Consider the following 11,795-nt stretch of genomic DNA (forward strand, 5'->3'; position numbering starts at 1 on the left):
ATATACAGACACATAATTCAGATTGTTGTGATAGAGTGAGTTCATGTAATTTTTATAAGCACTTTCTGCTTGGAATGAATCTGTGAGAAACCAGGCCTGACATTCACTTAATATTGTAGGCAACATTAACCGATTCCACTGACCAGGTCGCAGGTCAAGGTCAATCTTCTGAGGCCTCATTTGGACAACTTGCCCATTTTGAGATGCAGACAGAGGATCATCCTTGGCAATGTTTCGTTTGTTTTTAGGGGAGATGATTTCATTCTCTTTGCAGCCTCTTTTGATCAAGTCAGCTCTGGTGTTACAGCGCACTGCATCCTGTTCTCCCTTTTTGGTGAAATTCTGCATGAAGGGAAGGAAGGAAGACAAAAACAAAGTTCTTCTTCATAATAAATCTTGATACATATCACTTATCTGTGTCTTGAGCCCAAGTTTAAAAAGAATTTTGTCAATAATCCTCAAGTCAAAAGGAAAAACATTTTCCAGCGGCTTACACTCACTATAGTAGTGAGTGTAATGTACAGTATGAGCTCCATCAGGACAATATCACAGTCACATTACAATCACCACTTATTATAAAAGTTATAAAAGCACAAAAGTTTGCCTGATCTGTATTATCACATAATAACCATTTAATGATAAAAACGCATAATGTTCATAGTTGACCTCTGAGTTTAGATCCACACAGCTTATAGCATGAAACTGAAAAACCATTGTTAACATTTCTAAGATCTGCACCACTTGTCATATATATTTATCACTGCTTTCAATGGTCTGTATCACAGTGAATCATGGAACTGTTCTCATATCTCCCCTTTCATAAAGCCAGGTCCAGTGTATCCCTAAAGCACCATTCCTTTGTAATATTAGAACTGGACAAAGTCTTGTTATGGGTACAGCCAGTTAGTAAAATGTGGTTTTTGATGCAGCCTTGGTGAAGTACGATAACTGTAATTTTTTTTTTTTTAAATGGGATATGCCATTTTTCCAAAAGTTTTCACGAGGTTTACACTGCTGGGAAGGGTTAAGGAAAACCTCTAGAACATGGAAAACCTGGGCGTTATCAGCCATGTGTGTGGGCATGGTGGTTGTGTCTAACAAAGACAACAAAAAGCTAGGTTTGTGTGAGGATCTATCTGATTTGAAAGAGTATGTGCACTGTAAACTGTGCATACCAGCAGAGCAAAAGTGTTGTGTGAACTTGATGCCAACATGGGGTTCTGGTAGATTCCACCATTAAGTACCCAAATTCAATTACACACTTTAGACTGTCTTACTATATCTTTAACTATCATCTTGGATTACCTCAAAACCAGAACTTTTCAAACACATGAAGCCTGAAGAGGGGCTGGAAAACTGTGGTGTGTTACATTGCTGATCTGCTGATATAACGGCAGGACCAGGAAGAGCATGACACTGGACTTAAAATTAGTGGAATTAGTGATTACACAGTGTAGTCTGAATGTGATGCACTCCATCTCTGGTGCAGAAATATCCAATATCTAATAGTCACCCAAGTAACAAAACGTGCCATCATAGTAAGAAAGGAAGCTGACCTAATGTACTGGCAGTGGCTCAGTCTTACAATAAGTTCTGGATGTGAACCTACGATAACCTGAGAAGCAAAATCAAACTTGGTTGTAGGAAGTGTGAAGCAGCATGTGGTGTTTGACAGAATGGAAACCACATCAACTAATTAGAAAACTTGAGGGTCTATTGTGTGGATTGAAAATGAACTCAGCTGCGACTGAGGTGAAACACACGAGTGTGTATTTCTACACATGTATTTTAATGGTATAACAGGTAATTACTGACATGCTACCACGGGTTCAGCAGTGGATTAGAGGACAGCTTTTCGTTGTAGATAAAACGCTCACGTTAGCACTAAAACAGAGACAGTATTTAGATTTTACATAAACTTTCTTTCTCACCAGTGTTTGGCACCATGCACAGTATGGCCCAGATTTTATACAGTCATCACAGGAGTTGATCAGTGACTTTGAGCAAACTTCTTCTTGTTGGCACAGCCCTGGAAAGAAACCCCCAAAAGTGTATCATGTATATCATGTTTACAGAGTCATTGGCAACCTCAAAATCATAAACCGCTCAAACGTACATTTTACACATGCAGTCATTTTATTAAACATCACATTAAGTAAAAGGTAAAGGTTGATAAGGTTTATAAATTTGTGAATAAATATTGTAATGTAGTATTTATGCTTTACCATGTCTACCCATCAGCAGGAGAATAAGTAATGGCATACACCGATCCATGTTCTGCTGGAAAAAGACAACAGTCAGCGGATTTAAAATTGCAGAATTTTCATAAAGGCAGAGACACAGGACAACTACAAAACTAACAAGATCCTATAAAATACTTCCTCATGAATTTGCTCACGCCCCAGGTATCTCTTATCATTTCCAAAAAGGTGCTCTTATACTTTGTAAACTCTGTAATATATTGTATTATTTAATTGATTCTTGGACCAACTGTAACCCACATCATTTCTTTAGGGATTATTAAAGTATTCGGATTCTGATAAATAAACCTTTCCTTTGTCTTCAAGCATCTGAACAGAAGAGCTCTGAATGCTACAAGCAGCACAGACAACAGCACCACCTTCAGGTCTGTAGCTGCAGTACATCTCGGCAAGTTGCTGCGAGGATTTGCTCATGTGTACAGTTTGACAACATTGATTTAAAATGGCTGAAAAACTATACAAAACACATACACAAATATTCAGCTAACCATTCGTGTAACTGCTGTAACAAGAAGAAACATTTTACAAGTGTCCTTACAGCAGCATTAACTCACAGACTACATTAAAGACCATGCTGACATGTGTAACACACCCAACTTTCAGAGCTAACAAATATAATACCCAGTGCAAAGGTTTCCTGTACTCAACCACAAACCACCCAGTTTTGCGAAATGTGTCAGTATTCCACACCATAAAAGGTAAAGGGAAGAGTGAAGTGTTAGTTCATCAGTACATTTCCGCTTTCTGAAAAAAGTGCTCATGAGAAAGAAGGAAGCATTTCTCTCGTATGTGTCTATAAATGACTGACTCCACCAGCCTAAAAATACCTTATCAAATGAGACAAATGAGGTTGGAGAGACTGAGGTGGTGTGTGAGACTTTTTCTAAAGCCTTATAGAGCATCATTTTAGTCTGAAACAAAAGCCCTCAAATTATCATTTGACTTAATTCAACACAGACACAACACTTTGTGTTTACAGTTTAAAATTCAGTTGAATCCAGTGCGTGATGCAGCATCATCTGGCCCTAGCCCTACTATGTGCTAATTAAACAACTTGACTGAAAGTGTATGCACCATACACACACACACACACAGCATGAAAAGCTCACATTATACTGTATTAGATTATAACATGAGCAGAAGAAAAAGAAACTTGATCATGAGCATACATTACAATGCACTTCCGTGAACAGAACTTTATTGCTCACCCTGTGTTAACCGCTTTTTTATTCGAGAAGATTCTACTCTAACTCTCCAGGTGACTGACGAGACAGATTTTAAGGCACTGATACTGATATGAACTGCTCTTAATCTGAAATTTAACGAGGATTAAGAAAGTGTGTTGTTGTGACTTTCTTTCTTCCTGTGTTGTCACTGTTGTTGTATTTAACGAGCAGGAGAAAAGTTCCAACCTGTTAACAACAAACATGATTCTATTTAGTAATAATGTTAAATGTAATCGATTCAATATAGTCACTTCTGGCTCAGGAGATACGGTGATCATAACATTCCTATGTTACGGTCAAAGATGCCACAGTGGAATTAGTTGTTACTAGTTGCAGCAAATGTAGCTTAATGTAATGTGTTTTCATTTAAATGACACTCAGACATGTTGAGGCTACGACTTAACTGCTGCTCTTTCTGTGTGCATGTAGCTATCATCAGGCACAAGAAATAATCAGATAGTTCCTTTGTGAAGCTGACATATGATGCAGAAAACAGGAGGGGGTGATGATACAGCTTTGTATTAACTCCACTTAATACAACACTGACACAGAAACCCGGTTAAAAAATTGTGCAACCCTTTCTCAGAAAAATGTCAAGCAGTCAGCTTCCCCCCCAAAAACAGAAGCTTCTCTTCCGCACGCTGCTTATTATAACTTTAAGTGTCACAAAGCAGTGGTGTGGCTGCATTACATTAGTCTGGTTCTCTAATATTTTCTCAGTTTTTCACTGATGGTATAAACTATAAAGTTCGTTTTGTTCTTCTATAATAAACTTGCTTTTTTAATGTAAGAAGAGGCAACAGAATAAAATGTGACATGATTCATTAGAGGTAAAAATCTATTTTCAAACAGAAACAATTTCTTGAAAAAGCGCAACTTACCAGAAGCAGGAAGATTCAGCTCTGATAGCTGGCTGACAGTTACACTGAACACTATGTGGATGGCGAAACTCCGCCCTCTTAACAGGAAATGTGAAGCAACCAGTGTTAAAGAGAATGCGATGGGCTGGGCGAAATATCACAATTTGATGTTAAATATAGATGCTGCTAGGTAGAACAACAAATGTGACACAGATGTGACTACACAAAGAGTACTCATTTTGTGTGGGTGTATACATCTAAAATAGAAAAATAGAAAATACATCTACAATGTATGAAAAATAATTCAAACGAAAGGAGTATATTAACTGAACACAAAAGTACTCTAGGCACTCTTTTCCCTGGAAATCTGAAGTAAAAGTGTAACACCAGTTGTTGGGTTGTGTTACTTGTTAAAGAAAGTCTTGTTGTTGTTGTTTTACTTTTAGTTAGACATTGCATGGTAGTATGCCTGCTAACTCAGCATTTCAGGGCTGTTTGGGTTGTTGATTTTAACCACATCTAAATAGAGAGAACATTAACAACCACTATGTCACCTGTCCCAACAGGAAAACACAGCACTGGACCTGCTGTATGCTCTTAATGCATACACTGCCACTATATCCCACCTGATATCTAAAATAAAAACAGCATCTCATCACATACGTTCATAGCGGTACCTCTCCTGAGGAAGGGCCTGCTCTTTTCAATTTAATATATAATCACACCAAATCAAACAACAATCATTTGAAGGTGTGCTATATTATATATTCTACAAGAATACACAGAAACCCCAACAATTAAACATTTCCTATGAGCCAGCACTTGGCGACAGTGAGAAGGAAAAAAACTTCATTTAAACTAGAAGAAACCTTGGTCAGAGCCTCGCTCAGGGAGGGGCAGCCATCTGCCATGACCAGTAGTGATGTGTCATGAGCAGAAGCATCAGCTCTGTAGTGAATCAGAAGAGCCAACTCCCATCGAGTGAGAGCCGGGTCCCCACTTTTTTTTTAACAAGGTTTGTTGTGTTGCCACATTACTTAACTGCCTTCCCACATACATCGCACACATCAATTTCTATGCTGAAATTGTGGTCTAATGTTTTGTGCCTCGGTTTCTCATTGGCTCACACTCCTGCGGAGCTGCAGCAGGGACATAAATGAGAGACAGAAGGCCATTTTAGTTCCTATTAACAGAGTATTGCCAACTATCCTGCTAATTGCAGAGTTCACTTTTGTCTCTGTCATATTTACGATTAAAAATCAAAAAAATTAGAAATTAAAAAAGTTTAATCATATTAGACATTGATATTTTCATATGGGAATTGATCCTGCAACACTGGTAATGAAAGCATCGATATTTCAGGATCACTACCCCTCAGTCAGTGAGTGAGATGGTAGACAGCGGTGAGGAGGAGAGCCCGAGTGCGTCGCAGAAACACATAAATATGACTGACACCCGTAAACGAAGCAGCATCTAACTGCAGTTTAAAGAAGAAGCAGATACTAACTAAGAGGAGAAACCGCATCAGCCCATCCGAGCTGAGGCATTTGTCAACCTGCACTGACAACAGACTGTTTGGCTGCTGAGTTTGGTTCTATTTCTGTTCTGTGGATTTGTTTGTAGTATTTTGTTTTTGTGTTAAATTATTAAAAGTTTGATAAAAATATTAAACAAAAGTAAGAATGCCTGCTTTCGTATCAGAACAAACAGACAAAATTACAATTATAAGGCTTCTCATTAAAACACTAAATGCAAAAAAGTTTATCAGCACACAAAGCATTCATATTTGCCAAGTAAGGCTAAAATATGAGGCTAAGTTTTTTGGGGTTTTTTTGTATTTTTATTTAGTTATTTATTTTTTCTTTCTGTTTTGCTTCTTTTTCCTTTCTTTTTTTCTTCTTTCATTCCTTTGTATGGATATTTTAGTTGTTAAAAACCGAAGAAAAAGGAAAAATATATGTAGTAACAAATAGCTGAAGTTGATGGTATTGTACAATGATCCCTAATGTCAATTAAAAAAACAAAAAAAAAAAACAAAACACAAAATTAATCTGTTACCTGTAGGGCTGCCACGATTAGTCGACTAGTCACGATTACGTCGACTATCAAAATCGTCGATGACTGATTTAATAGTCGACGTGTCTTTTGAAGCTTTGTAAGATCACAAAAGACGCAGGAATAAGTAGTAGGATTTAAGAGTGTAATAACGGACTGAAACAGAAGATGGCAGCACTGCATGTACAAGGATGCCAGCTGCCGTTAAACCCCAAAGAAGAAGAAGCTGTGTCCCAGAATTCATAGCGGAGCCCAGCTCAGTGTCCAACAATGGCAGCAGCTAGTTAGTTTTAATATTACTCTTATTATTCTTTCTCGGTCACAAAATAAACGTTTAGCATATTTTCAGGCGAGAATGTAACTGTGTAAACCTCAAATATCTGCTCAGTTTATCAAGACACCACATATTTTCAAAAGCGCTCCGACGTCTTTTTAAGGACAAAAACCTGTAGAAAGTGTCAGAAACAAGGCAACATAAAAAGAGCATGTAGAAAGAGAGCATACAGAAACAAAATCTGAAAATAACTTTCAAGGACAAAGAAAAACAGGTGCAAGTTAATTGGTGTACTTGCAAGGTACTTGCAAGAGAATGCAGCTAATTCTGATCGCATGAATACAGATGAAGATGACTTATCATGCTTAGATTTTCATAGCATAACGGAAATGGATGGGAAAAGATTACGGATAACAAAAAAGAAGTCTGGTGTAAACCTGAAAATGGAGCTGGCTCAGCTTTGTCAGGAATTTCTCCGGCTGACTTCAACACACTGTTTTCCAAGATATCCTTGGAAAAGACCTCAGTCATGTTAAAAACATACAAAGCTGAAAAGGTCTTCTTGGATGTACGGGGCTCCAAAAAATCCAGCTTGACTGGCTCACATTTCAAGCTCTCAACAGTTTATCAGGCCCAAAAGGTCCAACAGCAGTGCTAACTAAAGACTATCGTTGCTTTTAAATGCTAATGCACAGGTGCTTCAAAAAGGTATTGGTAAACTTTGGTAAACAGAAAGGCAAAAATTGAACTAGATAGTAATGCAACACTGAGATTTCAAAAAGTGTGCCTGATGCCATATGCACTGTGTGCAGAAATAGATGCCAAAAATAGATGTATTCTCTCAAAGGTAGACTGGAGTGACTAAGCTAAACCTACTGTTCTAATGATCAAGGAAGGAAAAAGTAGAGGTGTGCATATATGTATAGATTTGCATCAAAATAAAATATTTCCAGCAGTGCAATATGAGTCCTAAGCATCCCAGAAACGACACAGAAAGTCATAAAGTCAAACATAACTTTTAAAAACACAAGTATAGGCTCATAAGGCAACAATGGTAAAAAACTACATTTCCGCAAAATGACGTCACTTCCGGTTTCGGGCAGGTCATGCCAGACATGTGATAGTTCATGCTGATGGACATAGGAAGTGTTACAAACAGCTGATCGGATCGGCAAAGCGTGTTTCTGGAATATTATGTTTTTGTTGCTGCAAGTGCTTTTTATACAGTTTTTGCAAAGCTATATGTGGAAGGAAACTGTGACCTAGTACAAGCTGATGGCATAAGATGTAAGTACAACTCCTCTGGTTTCATATGCAAAAAAAATTATTGCGCTAGCTTACGTGGTTGCAGTGCTACCGGGATTTAAAAATAGTTACGCAAAATGGAGCGTGTCCGCTCCAACCGGCTTTAAAGGGTTAAATAGTCCACTTAACCAAACAATTTCTCCTCTGGACTATTCCATTCAGTAGGTAGGTAAGATGAACATTATTATATTCAAACCTCTAGTACTCCTCTTTACTGGCAACCTAAACTCTGTGGTGTAATCAATACATATTACAACAATAAATCTATTTCTTCATAAACCCTCTAAAATCAACTTTATTAAATTATAAGAGTTCTTCCCCTTCTGCACTTGGTCTCTTCCTGTGACCTCAGATGAACCCAGAAGCTATAAAGCAGGAAGTAAAACTACATTTCCTCCTTTTGTTTCTGGAAGACAGGTAGGTAAGGTAAGTTCTAAACAATACAAATTAACAGTTGAAATAAAGAACATTAGTGATGGCCAAATGAAGCTTTCTGAAGCATTGAAGCTTGTATTGAAAAACGGTTCATTACTCGAAGCTTTTCAACACAATCCTCTCTGGTGACATCTGGTGGTCAAAAATATGAAGAGCAGCTTGAATCCACAAAAGAAAACCAACTGCTTCGTAATGATTGCTCACTCTACAAAGTGGAATTCTGTCTGATATTGGGCCACCGTTGTGTTGCTTTAAACGTGTATTTTTTGGGGTGACAAAAATGCTGTTTATTATTTTAATAAATAATTTTGACCAGTAAACTTTCCTTGTTTAAATATGCACCATGGTGTGGTCTTTCTTTGCTTGTGACTTCTTGATGTTGGTAAATACAATAATTGAAAAATACCACGTTACATATAATATACATATAATAATGTACAACACATTATGGAGTATGCTTCTGCTGTGAGGTCCAGCCTCCAAGCACTCATGCAGTTAATCGCTAGACAGGTATATTCATAAATAATATTACATTAGGGAAATTTTCCTATACATATTTTTGACCTGGGGGTAGAATTGATTGTGAACTGGAAAGGGAAAATGCTTATAAACTTGCAAATTAAAAACATGATGCATTTAAGGTAACCCTTTTCCATTTGTATTTAAGAAGAAAATTTGTTCCACTGTACGATGGCCAAACCTGTTCCTTTTCGTGGAGATAATTTCTCCTGACTTAAGGAAAATCCCTTCACATGGAACAGAGGAGGCTGGAGTGCACAGAAACTGGTAGAGATGCAGTTATACATTCTAACTGGGCCCCACCAACTATCACCTAAAGAGAATAAATAAATTAAATTGCTGCACATTTTGCAGACTAACAGTTTAAAATTATTTAAAACATAAAATATATATTTTTATAACATTAAATGTAAAGAGTCAAAGAAGTCTTTCTAAAGTTATTTAATGATATTTATATTATGAAAAGCAGATTTTTGACATTTGAAGTTTTTCCCGTTGTCAGATAAAATAAACACGCACAAAACAAAAGCAAACAACAAGAACACAAAGCTGGAAAACCCACCCGATTGACCAAAATCAACTAAAAATACTCCCACACAACAGAAACTCCTCTATTCCTCGCTGGCTCCAAATCTCTCAATAGAAATATCAGTGGTTTGCTATCTGTAACCATCAAAACGCTCCACAAATCCCACGAATGTTTCACCTGCTTATAAACCATTGAATCAGATACCGAAGCAGTTAGGTTCTAAATAAAGCTTCGGACGTCACTGATCATGTGACTCTGGCCAAACGAATCAAGCTTCGACACAGTGCTTCTGAAGCAGTGAGTTGATTTTTTTGACACAGGCACCGGAGCGTCAGCTTCAAGCGGGCCATCACTAAAGAACATGTTAACTTAACAAACTTGTAGGAATTGATTTAAACCAAGATGTTATATTATATAATCTGTAAAAGTGCAAAACATAAACAAACCCGGGATAGTAGATGTTTGCCTATGGCAGACTATATATGAAATATGGTTAAATCAAAACAAGAATGTTAACTAAGAATATAGACAAGTGGTACTCTCACCCACTTTGTCACAACCTCCTTCAATCAAATCTACAAAGCGAAGTGCAGATGCAGAATAAATAATTTGGCACACCTTCAAGCAAGACATCAAGGAGTTTTGATGTAGGACAACAAGTGTTAGTACGTGATTATTGAGAAACGAGTGGACACCTAGACAGTCAGTAGAAGTGGACCACTGACGTCTGACGTGGACACTGGAGACGTCATACTGATCAAATATTGAATGTTCAACCAAAGACCCTGATCAGCTGACATCGAACAATCAAGACACAGTTTGTTCACCAGGAATTTCTTGTTGGTGATCTGCGCATGGACACTTCACTTTTGTTTATTATCTGTTTAGTCAAAGTGATTAATGGTTCACGAGTTAACCTATATCTGCATCTTTGATATAAGCTACACTGATGCAAAGACACAACAACGGTGACATTCCACCACCAAACTCCCAGCATGCACCAGAGTGAGTGAGAGAGTGACAGAGAGAGAAGATGATGACAAACAAAGATGCGTGTTCCTGTCAGTGAACCCCAGGAAGGCTGCCGGTCCAGACAGAGTATCTGGCAAGGTGAGGAGAGCATGTGCCCACCAGTTCCCCCACAGCGGCTGCACTCCCTGAGGGTCCTCAGGAAGTACAAACTGAACTCTAACCTGCACCACAGGATGGTACGGCACCTGCACTGAGTTGGACAAAGTGAGACTGTAGTGTAGTAAAGGCAGCATATAAGATCATTGGCTGATGAGCACAAAGCCATAACCACCCTGAACTCACACATGCACTGAAGACACAGTTTCACCCCCTATTCCAAGGATTTCTCTCTATAAACCACCAGTGTGCAATAACCCAAACTGTATATAACTCTATTTATTTACATATTTATTTTCTTTCTTTTTTTTTTTTACCAGATTGTATTTTTGCACATTTTTATACTTTTTCTGTAAATACTGTTCATATGTATATAGCCCCCCACATGTTTGCACTGAGATTCTCTGTATCTCATTGTACATCTGTATAGTGAGAATAAAGGCATTGTATTCATTTAGGATCACGTGACTAAGCCCACTGTCACACAGGTCGGTGTAAGAAAATGTGTATTCTTGACCAGCTGACAAAAACCTCCTTGTGACTTTGGTCACCAGCTTATTGCTGCAGTCTCAGTCTGAAGGGAAGTGAGTTGTCTACAGTTCTCTGAGCTATAGTGAAAATGCGAAAGTACAGCCAAACCTGAAATGGTGATTGTTTGCTTTTAAAGTCAAAGCCGGAATAGAGAAAAATGCAGATCAGTGCCTGCCAGTAGTCAGGATTAAAAACCTCCAGTTCATGCAAATGTATAGGGTCATCACGAGGGCTTCAGCTCAAATTACTTAATTATATTTTTTAATTAATTTTTTTTTTTTAGTCGTCATCATAAACACGAGTCTTTCACCCACATTTAAACCTAAAACTGACCTGCCAAACATACATACCTATGAGCAAAGTGCAAATGCAAAATATGGCACCATTAAGCTGTTTACTGAGTCAGTGATCAGCTACTACCCCTTTTGTTACTGGGGCGGTGTTACTGGGGTTGTTAAATACACACACACACACACACACACACACACACACACACACACATATTTGTGACATGTTTTGACGTGAGCTTCGACATTTTCTCTGTGTGACTATGACTACATTTATGTGATTGTATCTTTATGGCTACATTAGGACTCTATGTGGTCCATAAAAGATGACCATTTTGGATAATAAAATCTGACAGAAGAAAACAAATATTCGGTGATTAGTTTT

At 37.9% G+C, this 11,795-nt stretch overlaps 1 protein-coding gene across 5 annotated transcripts in view; it reads right to left on the reverse strand.

Moving 5' to 3' along the window:
* itgb2 (integrin, beta 2) overlaps positions 1-11,795 on the reverse strand; it is a 28,370-nt gene that overhangs the window by 13,890 nt on the left and 2,685 nt on the right. For 2 of the 5 annotated variants that reach the window (XM_005933357.3, XM_005933359.3), the window contains exons 2-4: positions 2,226-2,277; positions 1,932-2,029; positions 144-342 (exon numbers count right to left, since the gene is read on the reverse strand). In XM_005933357.3, the coding sequence (XP_005933419.1) occupies positions 144-342; positions 1,932-2,029; positions 2,226-2,274 (346 nt within the window). In that variant the 5' untranslated portion in view covers positions 2,275-2,277. Of the gene's footprint in view, positions 1-143; positions 343-1,931; positions 2,030-2,225; positions 2,281-4,368; positions 4,424-11,795 lie in introns of those variants that run through there. The other 3 variants (XM_005933354.3, XM_005933358.3, XM_005933355.3) reach the window with 3 other exon arrangements.

The sequence above is a fragment of the Haplochromis burtoni genome, unplaced genomic scaffold (genome assembly GCF_018398535.1).
Source record: "Haplochromis burtoni strain Fernald_Lab_line unplaced genomic scaffold, NCSU_Asbu1 Contig_165, whole genome shotgun sequence".
Taxonomy (NCBI): Eukaryota; Metazoa; Chordata; class Actinopteri; order Cichliformes; family Cichlidae; genus Haplochromis; species Haplochromis burtoni.